Raw genomic sequence first — 21,226 nt, 5'->3', positions numbered from 1 at the left:
CTGGGGGAGAGGTGAAAAGATTGACCGAAAAGAGGGGGCCTTGGAGAAATGCAATAACGATATGGCAAAGCAAAACCTCAAATAGTAGAAACTGGAGCGGGGTGTCCTTATAGAAAGAGCACAGGCCTGGGAGTCAGAGGTCCTGGGTTCTCATCCAGGCTCTGCCAATTGTGAGACCTTCAGCAAATCACTTTTTTATGGTATTTTTAATACGCTTACTCTGTGCCAGGCACTTAATTAGATACAAGCTAATCAGGTTGGACTTGGACCCTGCCCCACATGGGGCTCACAGACTTTTTCCTCATTTTACAGGTGAGGTAGTGGAGGCACAAATAAGTTAAGTGACTTGCCCATGATCTCACAACAGACAAGTGGCAGAGCTGGGATTAGAACTCAGATCCTTCTGGTCCCACGGCCCATGCTCTATCCACTAGGCCATGCTGCTTTTCTGAACTTCAGTTCCCTCATCTGTACCTTGGGATTCAATGCCTGTTCTCCCTCCTATTTAGACCTGATTATTTTGCTTCTACCCCAAAGTTGGGAATAGTGCTTGGTACATAGCAAAAGCTTAGCAAATATTATACAAACCATAACTGCGAAAGAACCATCAGCATAGAGTATGGAAGTTATCAGAAGCTCAAAGAAGATCAGAAAACAGAGGCAAATCTCCAAACCGCAACAGGTGCTGCAAACTAGAAACCTAACAGCCCAAGCCCAAGGATGTCTGTATGGGTGCCGGGGGGGGGGGGGGGGGGGGGGGGGGGTTCGGACCCCCTGACAATGGCATCACTTTCAGATACAAAAGACAACTTCTGTGAAATAGACCCCTCGCTTGCTCTTTCCTTTCGTGTTCCAATCCTAACATGAAATATACAAGCAATCTACACTACTGTGCATCAAACATTGGCTAGGAAAATCCTGTCTCACTGGCTCCAGCTCGCAGAGGCTGGAAATAAGCCAGGGGTTAAAGCTGCAATTTAACAGAACCCTCAGTCTGAACTGGTGGTGATGTACTTTGGAAGAGTGTACCTCAGCCTAGGAATAGAAATCTTGAACCAACAAGAAAGAGTAATCCTCCTCTTTAGCACAATCTAAGGAGAGTCAGAAACCGGGAGTCAGTTACATAAAGTTCCTCTCTGTTGCCACCCCACTCAACAGGCTCTTTGGTAAACAAATGAAACACTTCAGTCAATCAGTGGTATTTATTTAGGGCCATAAAGCGCTATAATTTTTTTCCATAGGCTAGTGATAGCAACACAGCATAATTTCCCTCACATGACAGCTGCTCAGCAAGAATAAATGCAAGAAATGGGTCGGCCAAAATTATCCTCATTGGCAAGAAACAGCTGAGAAGCAGCATGGCCTAGAAGTGTGGCCTGGGAGGCAGAGGACTTACTTGCCATGTGAACTTGGACAAGTCACTTAACTTGAATATGCTTCGAATACCTCATCGGTAAAATGGGGATTAAGCCTGAGCTCCATGTGGGACATGGACTGTGTCCAGAATGATTAGCCTGTATCTGCCACTTGTCAGCTGTGTGACTGTGGGCAAGTCACTTCACTTCTCTGTGCCTCAGTTCCCTCATCTGTAAAATTGGGATTAAGACTGTGAGCCCCCCCGTGGGACAACCTGATTCCCCTGTGTTTACCCCAGCGCTTAGAACAGTGCTCTGCACATAGTAAGCGCTTAACAAATACCAACATTTTTTTTTTTTTATTTTACCCCACTGCTTAGTACAGTGTCTGGCATATAGTAAGTACTTAACAAATATCACTTAAAAAAAAATCACCACCTAGGTGGGCCCAGTTTTCTCCGTTGCAAAAAACTAACTTTAAAAGACAGTAAAGCATTATGTCACCTTAAATTGTTAAAACCATGCAAAGGACTGACAAAACTGGCAAGCATTCCTACTGATATTCATCTACCCACACTGGTGCCCAGGGTGTTTCTGGCACTGAAACCATTCACAGGGCAAGGGGCCCCACAGCTATTTGAGCCGGACTTCTGACCTGCTCACCTCAGATCCCTAGGAAGTCCATTTTGGGTTTTCTGAGTCCTTATTGGAAGCAACTGACAGGTTCGGAGTGCTTCCAATCAGGACTGAAAAGGCCCAAAATGGAAGCTTCTGACTCTTCCCTCCTAAGCCCCACCCTCCCCCTCCTCATCCCCACATTCAAAATAAAGTCGGCACGTATGGCTGTGTTTCTCATTCCCAATCTTCCAAAATTATAATCCTAATGATGACATATTGGCTTTTGGTACTACAGCATACTTCCTCTCCAAATACTGAATCTAAATGGAAACAAAATTCCCAAAACACCCAAAGAACTAGAAAGGATAGACAATTATTAATCTCACAAAAGACTCCTCCTGTCATGACCTTCTACATTTGGATTTTGATTCGCACACAGAATGTCTGCTTTCTACCTAAAATGACAACTGGGATGCCACTGGTACTTTTGTTTCACATTGCCAGTTATACAATGCGACGCTATCATATTGTACTCTTCCTAATGCTTAGTACAGTTCTCTGCACACAGTTGGTGTTAGACTAATTTCACTGATTGACTGACTTCCCATTCTTCCACAGTGATGCACATTATGAACTAAAGTCATACAAATTCCTTAAGAACATGCCAGTCATGCTTCAACCATCAGTAGGTGGCGTTCACTCCCATGGTCTCTCCTTTTCCTCCAATCAATCAATCGTATTTATTGAGCTCTCACTTTGTGCAGAACACTCTACTAAGTGTTTGGGAGAGTAGAGTATAACAATATAACAGACACATTCTCTGCCCACAACAAGCTTACTGCCTAGAGGACTGCACTAAGCACCTGTGGGAGGACAATATAAGAGAGTTGGTAGACACGTTCCATGCCCACAAATGAGTTACAGTCTAGAGGAGTCCAAAGAGGCCAACTAGTAAGTCACAGCTTTATCCATGTGCAATCAGACACACCAATTCACTGCAAATGAAACCAGATCTACTTCTCTTACCCTCTTTTCTACTCCTCTTTCTCTCTTTGTTAGATTGGAACAAAACAGGTTTTATGGATTGGGATACAAGAAATTGCCTGAATTAATCCAGGTTAATTTACTTTCACTAATAAAAACAGTACAGAACAAGACACACACATATTGATTCATTTAATTATAATCTCAGAGCCATCTGTGAATTCATGCTTAATTTTAGTTCAGCAGAGAACCTAATCTACTCTAGCTAGTTCATTATTTTCTCTAAACTAAAAGCTTATTGTGGGCAGAGAACGTGTCTGCCAACTCCGTCGTTTTGTACTCTCTGTTGTAATAGAGCTCTGAACATAGTAAGAACTCAATAAATACCATTGATTGATTAATTTTTGTTCATTAAAAAACAAATCTTGTCAGTTAATTTCTCCATAATTTCAGGCAACCTTGTGCTTCAGCCTAGAATTCAAATCTTCACATCCACTCAGAGTTTCTCTCGGGGAAAGGGGAGAGTAAATGGAAAATGTAAGCAACATGCCAACTGGAGATAAGATGGGGTCAGGTCAAACTCTTGTGCTCACTTTATTGAAAAAAAACTTCAACTTTTCAAAATTTCAACTTTTCTTCAAACGGTGTGACACATTGCAATCAATATGCAGTATCTAAAAGTTTTGGAGTGTGAAAAGTCCCAAAATATACTAACTCTGGAGGCTGTGTGAAATCTCCTTGGTTACTGCCTATTCGTTTTTTTTAAAAAAAAATACGCCCACCAGCCATTTATCAAGAATTCAACAAAAAACCCAAACATAAAAATATATTTTCTGCACAAATGATGAAAAGATTAATAACCAAGGCTAAAATCAACTATGCTTAGCTGAGGACATAATAATCCTCCTTACTGAGATTAAATGTGTTTATCTCAGAAAAGTTAGCTAGCAGGGAGGTGTAACTGGAACAAATCTTTTACATATGGAGCTGATTTTCATTTTAAAAGTCAGTAAACCATTAACATCACAAGAGACTCAACAGGATAAACTCGGGAATTATACTTGAAAAGAAGCACAATCAAGTGGTCCTGGTCAAGAAGGGGAAAGAGACAGATGGGAAAGAAATGAAAGCTGACCCCAATGCCCTACACAATTTTCCACTTTAAATCAAGGCAGTCCTGTGTACTAATTTTTAAATTTTCATCTTTATGCTTCCTGGTATTATGACATCTAATATTTGACATCCCTGCCTCTTTCCATTCCAATTTTTTTTTAGCAGAACAGAATCATTCAATGGTATTTATTGAGTGCTATACACACAGCACTGTTCTGTGCATATGTAATTGCCTGACGGATATGAAGAGGGAAGGTGCTCCAGGACAGAGGCAGGATGTGGGTGAGAGGTCGGCAGTGAGATAGACGAAACAGAGGTACGGTGAGTAGGTTAGCATTAGGGGAGCAAAGTGCACAGGCTAGGTTGTAGTAGGAGAGTAGTTAGGTGAGGTAGGAGTCAAAGGTGAGTGACTGGTAAGGAGTTTCTGTTTGATGCGGAGATGGATGGAAGTTCTTGAGGAATGGGGAAACACGGACTGAACATTTCTGTAGAAAAATGACCCGAGTAGCAGAGTGAAGTATGGACTGGAGTAGGGAGAGATGGAAGGCAGGCAGGTCAGGAAGGAGGCTGATGCAATAATCAACGTGGTATAGGATAAGTGCTTGTATTAACATGGTAGCAGTTTGGATGGAGAGGAAAGGGCGAACTTTAGCGATGTTGTGAAGATGGAACCGATAGGATTTAGTGATAAGACTGAATACATGGGTTGAAATACAGACAGGAGTTAAGGATAGCACCAAGGCTACAGGCCTGTGGGATACGAAGGATTGTGGTGCTGTCTACAGTAATAAGTCAAGGGAAGGACAGGGTTTGGGTGAGAAGATAACTTGTCCAAAACAGAACTCCTTAAGTGATGGCAGGTCATCAAGTAGAGATGTCTTGAAGGCAGGAAGCCTTAGAAGTTCCACACGGAGCTTAGTATTTAAAGGGAGAGATAGACTAAAATAAATTGCAGATGAGAAGCAGGGCAGCCTAGTGAAAAGAGCATGGGCCTGGGAGTGAGAGGACCTGGTTCTAATCCCTGCTCTGCCACTTGTCTGCTGTGTGACCTTGGGCAAGTCCCTTAACTTCTCTGCACTTCTGGTAAAACGTTCAGACCATGTCTCTCCATTCCTCAAAAACCCCCAAAGGCTGCCCATCCAGCTCCGCATCCAACAGAAACTCCCTATCATTGGCTTTAAAGAAGTGGATTAGGTCGCCCCATCCTACCTCACTAATCTCCTACAACAGCTTAGCTTGCACACTCCGCACCTCTGGCACCAGCTTACTCACTGTGCCCTGATCTCATCTATCTCACCACCGACCCCTTTCCCACATCCTCCCCATCGCCTGGAACTCCCTCCCCCTCCATAATAGACCAGACCACCACTCACTCTCTCCACCTTGAAAGCATTATTAAGGTCACATCTTCTCCAAGAGGCCTCCCAGGTTACACCCTCCTTTCCCCGGCTCACTCTCCCTTCTGCGTCATCTGTGCATTTAGTTCTGTGACCTTTGGATATTTGATATTCACCCCAACCTCAGAGCACTTACGTACATATCTTTAAATTACATATTATAAATTATTTATTAATCTTAATGCCTGTCTCCCCCTCTAGACCCTAAGCTCATTATGGGCAGGGAATGTGTTTGCTAATTCTGTTGCATTGTACTCTCTGAACGCTTAGTACAGTGCTCTGCACGTAGCAAGCACTCAAGACCATTGACTGATTGATTACCTGATCTGTAAAATGAGGATTAAAATTGTGAGCCCTCGTGGGACATGGACTGTGTCCAACCTAATTAGCTAGTATCTACTCCAGCATTTAGTACAGTGCCTGGCACATTGTAAGCACCTAAATACCATAAAAAAGGGGGGAAAATGGCAGAGTGTAAGGATATGTATATAGGTGCTGCAGAGCTGAGGGAAGGGTGAATATCAGGAGCTTACTGGCAACAGATCCAGGTGCATAGACAGCACAGAAGGGAGAATGAGTAGGGGAAATGAGGGCTTAATTAGGTAAGGCCTCTTGGAGATGTGGATTGAATAAGACAGATGAGTCAACAATAACGTCAAGATTACAGGCTGGTGGATGGACGGTGGTGTTCATCATGATAAGAAAATCACGAGGAGGACAGGATTTGAGTTGAGAAGATGAGGCATTCTGTTATGGCTTGCCGAATCAGGAAACTGATCATGATAAGAAAATCACGAGGAGGATAGGGCTTGAGTTGGAAAGATGAGGCATTCTGTTATGGCTTGCCGAATCAGGAAACTGATAATCAGCCACGGAAGGTTTGTTTTGGTGGTGGATTTTAGGATGGCTTTGACGAACGCTGAGGTTTGCCAGGGATGGGGAAACAAATTGAGCAAGGGGGTGGAGGGGGAAAGGTGAGAGAAGGATTCAATTAGCAGGGGTCTGGGATGAGTGAAGGCTGCAAGTGAAAAAGGAGTGAGTAAAGTGGAAAGAGCTAGTGGAGAGCTTTAAAGCCAATGGAAAGGAAACTTTCCTTGATATGGAGGGAGGCAACCACTGAAAGGCTTTTAATAATAATATCAGTGGAATTTAAGTGCTTACTATGGGCCAAGCATTGTACAAAGCGCAAAAGTAGACTTTTATCACACACAGTAAAGTAACATAATAATGCTGATCAATGTTTGAAATTTAGTTACCAATTCACTGAAGTCTTCAAAATGGGCAGATGACGGCGGGGGGGGCGGGGGGGGGGATGATACAAATTTTGCTGCTTTTCACCTCTTAAAAGCAAGTTCATAGAACCATGTTCATTTGTAACAATTTCCTGTTATTCCAACCACCCTCACATTCATACGCCGAACACTAAACTTACACACGGAGTTTTATTTACTGAACACATATTGTGTTCTGAGCGCTGGACTAAGCACTTGGGAGAGTACAACAGACTTGGGAGACAATCTCCCTGCTGCCAAGGAGCTTACAGTCTACCGTTTACTACAGGTTGGAAACAGTAGAACTACTAATAGTAGGAATAGTATTTATTAAGCACTTCCTGTGTGCAGAATACACAAGTGGGAATTAAACACAGTCTTTGATCCTCACGGGGCTTACAATCTAAAACTATGGATTACTTTCTCCTCTCCACAAAACATTTTCAAAGAATCTTCCAGATTAGGCTATTTACCCAAAAACAAAGAAGTAAATTCTCAAGTCATGTTGATCACGGATTGTAGTTCACTGGCAATCTACAGGTTTTGGCAGTTTCATTTTACATTTAAAAAAACTCACCCCCTGTGCTAAAATGGAATTTCAACACACGGCTCAGGAATTTAATTCAGCAGCCAAGAGAAATTCAAATTCCCAAGAAGTCTGAAGTTCGTTTTGATCTCTCATAATGGGTGGGAAAATGTTTTCATTCAAATAATGGGAATGTTCAGTTAGTGGGTGTGGAAAAAAATGGTTAGGGGATGGGAGGGAGTATGAGGTTATTTTAGTTGATCTTAAATCCGCCTTAAAATAAAACAGAAAATTAAAGATTATGAATTTGGAAAAATACTACAACAAGCTAAATTACATGAATTTAATGTTTTCAAATCCCACACTTTTACCCTTGTGGTTCTTCAAGAAAAGTTTTTATTTGACCCAGATACACATTATACTTTGCTATAACGCAAGGTTCTGACAAGAATGAGCTGATAATAATGATTACTCTTGATAATGATGATGACTATAAATAATAATAATTATGGTATTTGTTAAGCACTTACTATGTGCCAGGCACTGTACTACACGCTGGGGTTTATACATGTAAATCGGGTTGGACACAGTCCCTGTCCCGCATGAGCTCACAGGCTTAAGCTCCATTTTAAAGAGGAGGTAACTGAGGCATGGGGAGTGAAATGACTTGCCCAAGGTCACACAGCAGGCAAGTAGCAGAACCGGGACTCGAACCCAGGTCACTCTGTCTCCCAGGCCCGTGCTCTATCCACTAGGCCACACTGCATAACTATGTCAAATGCTACCTATCACCTACCTCTTCACTTACACCAGAAGGCAGAGTTTTGTTGTTTTGGGTTGTTTGTGTTTTTTTGCTACATAATGATGGAATCTGAAAAGCCACATAGCTAATTGTCCCAAGAATATGAGCCAAATACAACAAATGGGACTGGAAGTCTCACATGTGGGGGAAAGTTAGTGATTACACAGGTGAACATTAAAATTACACATAGGTAATTGAAGGCATTCTTTAAACACAGTCCATGTAGAAACATTCTAGCAGAAAACCCAAATAAAATAGTGAAACAAAGTTTATACCATCATCATTTGTGAATGGAAGATCCACATATTTTATTTGGTCAAAACCCTCTAAAACTGTTTTTGATTTCCTCTTTCCAATATTCTTAATCTAACAGGCTAACTTTCACGGATAATAAGGGACAGATAGATAAGTTGCTTATGTTTTAATGAAACCAAAACATATGAAATGATACAAATGTCATTAATAAAATAAGCTAAAATAAAATGAGGAGCTAATCAACTTGAATCCTCTCCGCAATATATATTTAAAATGTTCCCCATTAGAGGGAGTTTCTAGTGCTTTACAAGATTAACTCTGTGTTTTGGAATACAAAATTCAGAGCCATTTGAATAGTGTAGAAGTAACAGAAGAGAGTAATTTTTCTTCCACGTTTTAGATATGGAAAAGTTAGTTTATGGACAAGAGTTACTGTTGGCTTTCAAAGCCTGAGTCCCATCAGTGCATGTGCTTATGAGCCATGAGAACAGTACTACTTTTAGTGAGGCATTATGATTAATGTTAGAGGTCTCAAATCACTTCAGAACATGCCTCAGAGAAACAGTCCCTTCAAGCCTGGAGTAATTCATCTTCCAAACCCTCAAGTCTTCGAATACGCACAGTCACTCGGAATCCTCCTTGGCACAGGGAGAACAACAGAATAAGGATCAGAATCCATAGTGTTCTCACAGTATGAACCAATCAATCAGTATTGCAACTGAATGTGTAAAGGAATGACTGAAGTACCTCTGGAGACCTGATTCAGAAATTGATTCCCTGGAGAATATTTATCTTATGGAAGTATGTTCAAATCCAAATGGGTTAATGAATCCAGACGAAGACAAGTGCCATTGCTATGTAAACAAACTTTAAATATAAAACTGAAATTTTGGTATAGGATGAGGATAAGGATGATGGTATTTGTTAAGCGCTTATGTGTCAAATACTCCCCCTCCCCCCACCCTCTGCTCTCCCCCCTTCCCCTCCCCTCAGCACTGTGCTCATTTGTATATATTATTTATTACTCTATTTATTTTGTTAATGAAGTGTATACCTCCTTGATTCTATTTATCTTGATGATGTTGTCGTGTTTTGTTCTGTTTTGCTTTGCTGTCTGTCTCCCCTGTTTAGGCTGTTTAGGCTGCGAGCCCGTCAATGAGCGGGGACTGTATCTTTTGACAAATTGTACATTCCAAGTGCTTGGTGTAGTGCTCTGCACATAGTAAGCGCTCAATAAATATTATTGAATGAAATACTATTTTAAGCACTGGAGTAGATAGAGGCAAGCTAATCAGGTTGGACACAGTCCCTGTCCCACATGGGGCTCACGGTCTCAATTCCCATTTTACAGATGAAGTAACTGAGGCATAGAGAAATTAAGTGACTTGCCCAAGGTCACAAAGCAGGCAAGCAGAGGAGCTGGGATTAGAACCCACGTCCTTCTGATTCCCAAACCCAAGTTCTAACCACTTAGACCACACTGCCCTGAAAGTTAAATGCAAGATCAGAAAAGCCTGGAAACAGATCACTATCATGTCACTTTTGAGGGACTGAATCATGGTCAGACAGAAGAGGCAAGGTGAGTTGACCAAATCGCCCTTAGAAATAAAAATTTCTATAGTTGTTATACAGGCTCTTTTTAATGGCATGAACTATTATAAACTCACACACAGAGACCCAATAAAAAAACATACTAGCAAGGCATAATGTACAGTTGGGTTTAAACCCAACTGGAGGCCTTCAAACCTAGCCACACTTTCCATATACCACAAAATATCCCCTCAGGCCTGAGCAATCTTGCTCTACAATTTAAACTGCGTTTCTCTCGCCAATTAAAAAAAAAAAACCTCTACATTCAAGCTAAGAAGCGTTGGACCATGAAAGGCTCCGTCTTTTATTGCCTTGTATCTTTTCCTCAGGAAGACAAACAATTTTGATCTTCTTTGGGAAAAAAAAGAAGGGTTACACATCTTACAGAATAAGTAACCTCCCAGCAGTGGCCCCTCTGCCTTAAACTTCCCCATGGGAATCCATTATCTTGTCAGGATGCTCTCTTCCATTAACCGTGTCTTCATGAAATCGGTCCAACACATCAAACCATAATAAAATCTATGAAACCCCTTGATGTTGTGAAAATAATATGGAAGGAATTGAAGTTATACCAATTTAATCCACGGCACATGTGGTCCTGCCATAACCAGGCACTATATGCATCATCTCACGCCACGTATGCCCGAGTCACTAGGGGAGTTAAATTCTCAAAGGTGTTTTAGTCTGAATACTGCTTCCTTGTTTCAGAGGGCTAACACCCTTAAAGGTATATCACTGTTCAATGATTTAACCAGAACTAGGTGGACGCACAGGAATAAGGTCAGTCCTTGGAAAAGCACTGGGTGACTCTGTGTAAAAAGCCCCTTAAATAATTAACAGAAGAGTTTTCTCTTTTTGTTTACGTTAAAACTTTAATCCCTCTTCCCCCAAGAACAATGAACTCATTTGCATTATCTGATAAAGGGTTCCAAAAAGCAACCAGGAGTTAACTTGGGCTTTCCCCTCCAGGCCCCCCAGTCTCCTTTCCCTACAAATACACTGTCGGTTACTGTTAATGCTCTCTGGCTGCCCTAGCTATCCTGCCTCATGGTAATACCACAGCCCAGTAAATGGATTTTGGTATCAAACCTGTATAAGGGTTCCAAGCAAAATATGTGTGTATATATATGTATATGTATATATATGGAGAGAGATAGAGTAAAACAAAGTAATGGAACTTTCGAGGACTTTATTATTAAAGTTAGAAAGGTACCCAGCTCTATTGCCCAGCTCAGAGAAGCAGCGTGGCTTAGAGGAAAGAGCCCGAGCTTGGGAGTCAGAGGTTGTGGGTTCTAATCCTGGCTCTGCCACTTGTCAGCTGTGTGACTTGAGTCAAGTCACTTCACTTCTCTGTGCCTCAGTTCCCTCATCTGTAAAATGGGGGTGAAGACTGGGAGCCCTGCATAGGATAACCTGATCACCTTGTACCCACCCCAACATTTAGAACAGTGCTTGGCATCTAGTAAGCGCTTAACAAATACCATCAACATTATTATTATTATTATTCTACTAAAGGTCTTTCAGGACTGGAAAGGGCCCCCCCTACCCTCCCAAATAAGTGCCTTCCCAAGATTTTCCTTATTTGAATTCTCAGCTTTTCTGCAGTCAAGGAGGATGGATTTTGCGTAGTCGTTTGGATTATTATTCAAAAGAAAAGGAGCGACATTGGATTATTATTCAAAAGAAAAGGAGCGACGCCAAGACCAAAAATGGGCTAACCCCGAGCCCGGCACTATGTGCCAAGTTCCAGAGCCCTTGAATACAAGGGGGGTATTAATGGAAAGACTCATACCATCTTACTACAGTGGCGTCTCTGTAGTTCCAACAACGATCTGTTGAGGATTTTCAGGGTTTCTGAATCTGTAACCTAGACACAAGGCCCTTTGAAAGGGGCGGGCTGACTTCTCCCCCAGTGACTTCACCCAGCTACTGGGGGGACAGACCACCCAAAATGGGAAGGCTCGGGTTGAGGGAGACAAAGGAGCCCCGGGAGGGCTTTGTTGGAAGGAGTGTCCGCCTGTCTGTCCACTTGTCCTGGACGGAGGGAGACTCCCCATCCTGCCTAAGATCTTGGGTCGGGGATGGAGGGGAAGGGGGGAGAAGGAAGGGAAGTTCCCCAACTTGCCCACCGACTCTGCCTGGGGGTGGGAAACGCAGGAATGGAGTAGAGGGAGGAGGAGAAAGAGGAGGAGGAGAAAGAGGAGGGGAAGGAGGAGGAAAAGGGGAAGGAAGAAGGGGAAGAGGGGTGCGTGGCTGCCCAGGACTGGGCCGGACAGGGGCAGTAAAAGGACGGATGGGTATAGACAGGATCCTAAGGGGGCAAAAAAAATAGGGGGGAACTAGATGGAAATGGAGAGGAGAGGCCCTGGGAGGAGGAGAAAGAGGGGGAGGAGGAGAAAGAGGAGGAGGAGGAGGAGGAGGAAGAAGGGGAAGGAGGGGTGCATGGCTACCCAGGACTGGGCCGGACAGGGGCAGTAACAGGACAGATGGGCAGAGACAGAGTCTTAAGGGGGCAAAAAAAAAAGGGGGGGAACTAGATGGAAATGGAGAGAAGAGAGGCCCTGGGAGGAGGAGGAAGGAGGAGGAAGAAGAGGAAAGAAGAAGAAGAAGGGGAAGGAGGGGTGCATGGCTCCCCAGGACTGGGCCGGACAGGGGCAGTAACAGGACGGATGGGCAGAGAATAGGGCCTAAGGGGGAAAAAAAAACAAAAAAAGGGGAACTAGATGGAAATGGACAGAAGAAAGGCCCTGGGAGGAGAAGGTGAAGGAAGAAGAGGAAGAGGGGTGCATGGCTCCCCAGGACTGGGCCGGACAGGGGCAGTAACAGGACGGATGGGCAGAGACAGGATCCTAAGGGAGCAAAAAAACAAAAAAAGGGGAACTAGATGGAAATGGACAGAAGAAAGGCCCTGGAAGGAGAAGGAGAAGGAAGAAGAGGAAGGAGGAGTGCATGGCTCCCCAGGACTGGGCCAGACAGGGGCAGTAACAGGACGGATGGGCAGAGACAGGATCCTAAGGGGGCAAAAAAACAAAAAAAGGGGAACTAGATGGAAATGGACAGAAGAAAGGCCCTGGGAGGAGAAGAAGGGTGAAGGAGAAGGAAGAAGGGGAAGGAGGAGTGCATGGCTCCCCAGGACTGGGCCGGACAGGAGCAGTAACAGGACGGATGGGCAGAGACAGGGTCCTAAGGGGGAAAAAAAAAGGGGGAACTAGATGGAAAAGGAGAAAGGAGAGGCCCTGGGAGGAGGACAAGGAGGAGAAAGAGAAGAAGGAGGAGGAAAAAGGGGAAAGAGAAGGAAGAGGGGGAAGGAGAAGGAAGAAGGGGAAGGAGAAGGAAGGGGGGAAGGAGGAGGAAGAAGGGGAAGGAGGGGTGCATGGCTCTCCAGGACTGGGCCGGACCGGAGCAGTAAGAGGACGGAGGGGCAGAGACAGGGTCCAAAGAGGGCAAAAAAAAAGGGGACCTAGATGGAAATGGAGAGAGGAGAGGCCCTGGGAGGAGGAGAAAGAGGAGGAGGAGAAGAAAGAAGGGGAAGGAGGGGTGCATGGCTCCCCAGGACTGGGCCGGACACGGGCAGTAGGAGGACGGATGGGTAGAGACAGGGTCCTAAGGGAGAAAAAGGGGGGGGGGGGGGGAGGACTAGATGGAAATGGAGAGAAGAGAAGCCTGGGAAGGGGAATGGCAGGGAGAGGCAAAACTTACCCCCGAACCCCCTTGCCCCCAGAAACTAAACCTCGAACCCCCGAGGAGAAGCGGGGTGAAAGAGGCATCAGGGGAAGGGTTCGGGCTCGATCGTACTGACTGAGCGCTTACTGTGTGCACAACGCTTGGGAGAGTGCAATAAAGAGGGCTCGGAGTACAGTAGGTGCTTAAGAATCACCCTGGTTGTTCATAAAGGGACAGGCTCCTGCCCACGACGAGCTTCGACGCTAGAGGAGGAGGGAGGTCGGGGCAAGAAGGGAAAGGGAGGAGGGAGGGGGAGCTGGTAGAGCATGGGGAGGGGTCCCCGGGGGCAGAGGGCGAGGGTTTGCTGGGGCTGCCGGCCCCCACCCGCCGCTCTCACCTCCTCCATCTCCTGCACCATCCCCGTCAGCTGCTCCTCGTCCTCCAGCAGCTCGTGCAGCTGCATCAGCGACATCGCGGCGAAGCGGCTGCCGTTGCCCGCCATGCCGTCGGGGAGCCCAGCCCAGCCCAGCCCAGCCCGGCCCGGCCCGGCCCGACCCGGCCAGTCCTTCGCCGAACCGGAAGTGGCGCCCCAGCCCCGCCCCCTGGCGGCCAGAGGCGGTGGCGCCCGGCCCCTCTCCCCCTCTCCGCTCCCCCTCCCGCTCGCGGGGGGCAGGTGACGTCACCGCGGCCCCCAGCGCGAGGGGCGACGGGAAAGGAGACGGGCCGTTGCCATGGGAGACCCCGTTAGGATGTCAGAGCCCCCCCCCCCCGCTCCGTGATGTCACGCGGGTGGTGGTGACGTCATAGGTGTGATGCCTATAGAATAATAGCGATGACGGTACTTGTTAAGCCCTTACTATAATAATAATAATAATGTTGGTATTGGTGAGGTGTTTCCTCTGTGCAGAGCACTGTTCTAAGCGCTGGGGGAGATCCAGGGTGTTCAGGTTGTCCCACGTGAGGCTCACCGTCCTCATCCCCATTTTACAGATGAGGTCACTGAGGTACAGAGAATCATAATGTTGGTTAATTTTGTTAAGGGCTTACTATGTGCAGAGCACTGTTCTAAGCGCTGGGGGAGTTACAGAGTAATCAGGTTGTCCCACGTGAGGCTCCCAGTTAATCCCCATTTTACAGATGAGGTGACTGAGGCACAGAGAAGTGAAGTGACTTGCCCACAGTCACAGAGCTGACAAGTGGCAGAGCCGGGATTCGAACCCATGATCTCTGATTCCCAAGCCCAGGCTCTTTCCACTGAGCTACAGTCACAGAGCTGACAAGTGGCAGAGGCAGGGATTCGAACCCATGACCTCTGACTCCCAAGCCCAGGTTCTTGCCACTGAGCCACGCACCGTCCTAATAATAATAGTAGTAATAATGTTGGTATTTGTTAAGCACTTACTATGGAAAGCGCACTGTTCTAAGCGCTGGGGGAGATACAGGGTCATCAGTTTGTCCCACAAGAGGCTCACAGTTAATCCCCATTTTTACAGATGAGGTCACTGAGGCCCAGAGAAGTGAAGTGACTTGTCCACAGTCCCACAGCTGACAAGTGGCAGAGCCGGGTTTCGAACCCATGACCTCTGATTCCCAAGCCCGGGCTCTTTCCACTGAGCCACACTGCTTCTTCAATAATAATGTTGGTATTTGTTAAGCGCTTGCTATGTGCCGAGCACTGTTCTAAGCTCTGGGGGAGATACAGGGTAATCAGGTCGTCTCACGTGAGGCTCACAGTCCAAAGCGCTGGGGGTGTGGATACAGGGTGATGAGGTGGTCCCACGTTGGACTCGCAGTCTTCATCCCCATTTGACAGATGAGGGAACAGGCCCAGAGAAGTGAAGTGAAATTCATTCATTCAAACGTATTTATTGAGCGCTTACTAGGTGCAGAGCACTGGACTAAGTGCATGGAATGGACAACTGGGCAACAGATAGAGATCATCCCTGTCCCACAACGGGCTCACGATCTAAAGAGGGGGAGACAGACAACAAAACAGAACAAGACAAAACAAATAGTATGCGGTCTGTATCCTCAAGATACATAGAATCACAGATATATACACAATCATGAATGACGTTATATAATAATAATGGTGGTATTTTGTTAAGCGCTTTACTCTGTGCCAAGCACTGTTCTAAGCACTGGGGGTAAATACAAGGTATGAGGTTGTCCCACGTGGGCTCACAATCTTCATCCCCATTTTACAGATGAGGGAAACTGAGGCCCAGAGAAGTGAAGTTCATCCACTTATCAATCATATTTATTGAGCGCTTACTCTGTGCAGAACACTGTACTAAGCACTTGAATGTACAATTGGGCAACAGATAGAGACCATCCCTGCCCAATGACGGCTCACAATGTAAACGGGGGAGACAGACAACAAAACAAGACAAAACAAGTAGTCTGGCATCAATATCATCAGATAAATAGAATCATAGATTATATACAACATCATTAACAAAAATAGAGTAGTTAAGTGACTTGTCCAAAGTCACGCAGCTGACAAGTGGAGAGCCGGGATTAGACCCATGGTGTTTGACTCCCAAGCCGCGGTTCTTTCCACTGAGCCACACTGCTTCTATGTATCTATGATTCTATTTATAATATAATAATAAGTTGGTATTTGTTAAGCACGTTGCTATGTTGCCGTGCACTGTTCTAAGCACTGGGGTAGATACAGGGTAATCAGGTTGTCCCATGTGAGACTCACAGTCTAATCCCCATTTTCCAGATGAGGTCACTGAGGCACGAGAAGTTAAAGTGACTTGCCCAAAGTCACCAGCTGATAGGTGGTGGAGTCAGGATTAGAACCCATGACCTCTGACTCCTAAGCCCGTGCTCTTTCCACTGAGCCACACTGCTTCTCTAACTATTTTGATGGCATTAATGCCTTGTCTACTTGTTTTGTTTTGCTGCCTGTCTCCCCCTTTTAGCCTGTGAGCCCGTTGTTGGGCAGGGATTGTCTCTATCTGTTGCCCAGTTGTACATTCCAAGTGTTTAGTACAGTGCTCTGCACACAGTAAGCACTCAATAAATTCCATTGAATGAATGAATGAATCCCACCTCACCACACCCCGTGGCTCAGGTGATGGTGATGGTGGTGTTTCCTAAGGTTCTTTCTATGTGCCAGGCCTGTCCTAAGCATGGGGGTAGATACAAGGTGATCAGGTTGTCCCACGTGGGTGTCACAGTCGTAATCCTCATTTTACAGATGAGGTAACTAAGAGAAGTGAAGTGGCTTGCCCAAGGTCCCACAGCAGACAAGTGGCGGAGGCAGGACTGGAACCCACATCCTCGGACTCCCAATCCCTGGCTCTTTCCACTAAGCCACACTGCTTCTCCTCTGCTCCTCTCTCCTCCCCAACGCCCGACTCCCACCCTCCTGCTCTACCCCCATCCCCGCCCCACAGCACTTGTGTATGTATGAACATACTTATTATTCTATTTATTTTATTAATGATGTGTATATAGCATATAATTCTATTTATTTTTATTGATGTTATTGATGCCTTTCTACTTTTTTGTTTTGTTGTCTGTCTCCCCACTTCTAGACTGTGAGCCCGTTGTTGGGTAGGGATGGTCTCTATCTGTTGCCAAATTGTACATTCCAAGCGCTTAGTACAGTGCTCTGCACACAATAAGCGCTCAATAAATACGGCTGAATTAATGATAAGGGTGGCTTTAAGAGAGCAGGGGAAAGGTACTGATGAGGGAAGATGACCAAAGCCAATGCCTCCAGATGGCCAGTTGGGTCAGACATCAAGAAAGAGCAGTGGCCACACACTGGACCTGATGCCATTTTAAAAGAGGCTCCTTTGTTTCTCATTCAGATCCCAAAGCGATTTAACTGGCTGTAGTTGTTGTCCTTGGGGCCGTCATGAAGACCCTGGATCACTCACCTCGCATCTCAAGAGCAATGAATTTTCTGTGAATAAGAGCCCATCAATCAATGGTATCTATTGAGTGCTTACTGGGTAATGAGCACGGTACCCAGTGCTTGGAAAGTACAGTACGATAGAGATGGCACAGCCAATCCCGGCCCACCAGGAGCTTACAGCCTAGAGAAGACAGACATTAATATAAATAAATAAGCTAAGGAAATGTACTAAGTGCCTTTGGGCCGAGGGCGGGTGAACAAAGTGTGCAAGCGTGACGCAGAAGACAGCGGGGTAGGGGACGAGGAAATGAAGAGCTTACTTGGGGAAGGCTCTTGGAAGAGATGTGCTTTTAATAAGCTTGGAAGGTGAGGAGAGTGATTATCTGTCGGATATGAAGAGGGCAGGTGCCTCTGTGGTTCCGGGCCAGAGCAGGATGTGGGTGAGGGGTCAGTGGCGAGATAGATGAGAACGAGGTACAGTGAGTAGGTTGGCGGGAGATATGATTTTAGTAGGGCTTTGAATGGGGGGAGAGCGGCAGGTTATCAGATAGGAATAGGAAGAGAGTTACAGGCCAGAAGGAGGTTGTGAGTTGGCAGTGAAGTAGATGAGATCAAGGTACAGTGAGTAGTTTAACATTGGAGGAGCAAAGTGTGAGGAATGGGTTGAACTGGGGGGATCAGTGAGGTAGGTAGGGAGCGGGGTAAGCTAATTTAGTGCTTAAAACTAATGCAAGGAGTCTCTGATGCAGAGTTGGATGGGCAGCCATTGGAGCCTTTTGAAGAGTGAGGAGACATGGACTGAATTTTTTTTAGAAAAATAACCTGGGCAGCAGGTTGAAGAGGGGAGAGAGGAGGCAGGGAGATCAGCAAGGAAGCTCATGCACTAATGAAGGTAGGATATAAGAAATGTGTCTTAGTTTGGATGGGGGGAAAGAGCGGATTCAAGAGATGTTAAGGTAGAGCTGATAGGATGTGGTGAAAGAATGAATAGGGAGGTTGAATAAGAGAGATGAGTCAAAGATAATGGCACGGTTATGGGTTCAGAGAGGGTGGTGATGTTATATACAGTGATAGTAAAATCTGGGGGAGGGCAGGGTTTCAGTGGGAAGTTGAAAAGTTCTGACTGTACCCCCCGAGTTCCAGATAAGCAAGATGGGCACGTAGTCTAACAGGATGGCATCATGCCATCCAATTTGCCGAAGATCACCAATTTTGTTCAGTCTTAGAGCTTCTCCAGTGGGACCACCGACCCACTCACACCCTTAGTCCAGGGCCTTTGTGTTGCCCTCCCAGCTCCCAGATTGCATGTGAGCCACAAAACTTGGCAGCAAGAGAGTGGCGGAGGAGAACTAGGTGCCAAAAATTTTAATAGGGCATAAAAACCCCTGCTACCCCATTAGGCCCATTCAGGAGCCAGACCAGCTGAAAACCGGTCTATCTTTGGAAAACCAGATGATTGTGGTGTTTGCTAAGTGATGTACCAAGTACTGTATTAAGTAGGAAGGATAAGAGGTATTAAATCCCCATTTTACAGATGAGGAAACTGAGGCACAGAGAAGTTGTGACTTACCCACGGTCACAGAGCAGACAAGTGATGGAGTCGGGGTAAGAACCTAGGTCCTCTAACTCCCACCCCCATGCTCTTACCACTAGCCCACACTGCTTCTCATTGGCAATTCTAATTGCAATACTGTACGCTCTCCAAATAGATACTTTGGTTAGGCCTATATTTGGAACAAAACAGACAAACTAGGAGCCTACCTACCAGATCAGAATATTTTTTATGGTTATATACAGTACTCTGTACTCAGTAAGAGCTCGATAAATACCACTGATTGATTACAGAGAAAGTTATGAATCTTATATGCCACTTTCCAAAACATGAATATCACTACACCCCGAGGCAGGTGTGTCTATCTTAATCTTTCCCTTGGCACAGAGAGGGAAAACAATTTATCAAAAATCATGTGTTAAATTCTCCTTTGCCTGCTCTGACTCCTAGACTGTCAGTCAATGGTATTTATTGAGCACTTACTTTGCATAGAACACCGTTGGGAGAGTACAATGCAGCTAGTAAATACAATCCCTGCTCTCAGGGAGCTTATAGTTTTAGAAGAGTTATGGTCCCCACTTTTACCAACACTCATCTGTTGTTTTTTTTTAATTTTTAACTGCTCCCAAACCTATTTTCTGCCACCAGTCTATTCAAATTACACACCATTTCCTTTGTTAAATAGACCAAACACAAATCTAGTTTTCCACGAGACTGAAGTGGATCAAGCCTCCACAAGGTCTCTTAAAAGTTGTGGGGTGAAGAAAGGTGATGTGATCATTCTCTTTCTTCTCAACATTAAAGGTTTAATCCAATCTACCCATCTGAAGTGTGGGTGAATTATCTCTTTAATAATCTTCTAAACTTTTTTAGTAGCTGCTGTTTAGGTTCCCTTTTGTGCTTCTCTCTGCCCATAATGTTTATGGTTTCAATAGTAGTGTGCCTCTACAAACCAAGGACAAACAGATACGCCAACACTTCTTTTCAAAGAAGCATTGGTTCAGTCTTGGGGAATGGTTCTCCTGCTACACAGATGTTGAGAATTGTTTGGAAAACTTGTAAAAACAACAAGCCGAAAAACCTCAGATAGTTTACGGTTTTAAGAACTGTAGTTCAGTGTAGTCATTTTATGAATTAGAATTCTACAAAAAAACCCCTTTCAGACTCACTTCTAAGCACTGATGATTTGGAGGAATGAAGAGGAGTTCTCCGCACCTGGTGTGATAGGCTAACAGATCGTGCCGCTTTAAGGCAATGCCGAGTATTGTGAGTGACCTCAAGTCTGCTAGGAAATTTATGACGTTCCTCCTCAACATTCTCTCTCCAAATGTATACCATGCCTCACTGGTAATCACCAAAGTAATATTTATCAAAGGACTCAAAATAGGCTGAGCATTGTGCAGAGTAGAATGCAGAAACGACCCTGCCTTCAAGAAGCGCAGATTCAAGAAGCTAAAATGGAACAAAAGTAGACAGCTCTGCTCTCAGTACAGAAGGTTATTTTGATTTTCTGTTCTTTCTTTTACTGTGGTTTTTCCAGCAGTTCACTTTGTTGTGAGGGGGGAGCAATGATAGGGTATCGTTATCATCTTCATCATTATCAGTATTTACTGAGCCCCTACTCTGTACCAAGCAGTGAAATAGGCAATGAAGATGAACTCTTGGAAGGTGAACTCCTACCCACGAATGTGAGTGTGCCTAAAAGGATTGATGTTTACCTGACCCTCTCATCGCATTATGTGGTTCTCAAGATGGTTCCTTACAGAGCCTATGTGAAGCTGAAGGGGAAGAGCACGGGCCTAAGAGTCAGAGGATCTGGGTTTTGATCCCGTCTCTGCCACTTGAAGAAGCAGGATGGCATAGTGGAGAGAACCCCAGCCTGGGAGTCAGAAGGTCCTGGGCTCTAATCCCGACTCAGTCAACTTGTCTGCTGTGTGACCTTGGGCAAGTCACTTCACTTGTCCGGGCCTCAGTTCCCTCATCTGTAAAAGGGGAATTGAGACTGTGAGCCCCACGTGAGACAGGGATTACGTGCAACTCGATTTGCTTGTCTCCACCCCAGCGCTTAGTATAGTGCCTGGCACATAGTAAGCCCTTAACAAATATCATCATTATTATTATTATTCATTCAATTGTATTTATCGAGTGCTTACTGGGTGCAGAGCACTGTACTTAAGTGCTTTGGAGAGTACAATATGACAATAGTCAGGTACATTCCCTGCC

The 21,226-nt window shown here is 45.1% G+C and overlaps 1 protein-coding gene across 1 annotated transcript in view; it reads right to left on the bottom strand.

Annotated features, from left to right (window-relative positions):
* VPS37B (VPS37B subunit of ESCRT-I) overlaps positions 1-14,119 on the bottom strand; it is a 31,714-nt gene extending 17,595 nt beyond the window's left edge. Inside the window, exon 1 of the mRNA XM_029057777.2 lies at positions 13,972-14,119. Coding sequence (XP_028913610.1) covers positions 13,972-14,076 — 105 coding nt within the window. The 5' untranslated portion in view covers positions 14,077-14,119. The remainder of the gene's footprint in view (positions 1-13,971) is intronic.
* Between the last annotated feature and the right edge of the window lie 7,107 nt (positions 14,120-21,226).

This window comes from Ornithorhynchus anatinus, chromosome 2, assembly GCF_004115215.2.
Source record: "Ornithorhynchus anatinus isolate Pmale09 chromosome 2, mOrnAna1.pri.v4, whole genome shotgun sequence".
In the NCBI taxonomy this organism is placed as follows: domain Eukaryota; kingdom Metazoa; phylum Chordata; class Mammalia; order Monotremata; family Ornithorhynchidae; genus Ornithorhynchus; species Ornithorhynchus anatinus.
The sequence above is the reverse complement of the archived record's forward strand: the minus strand, read 5'-3'. Positions and strand labels throughout refer to the sequence as shown.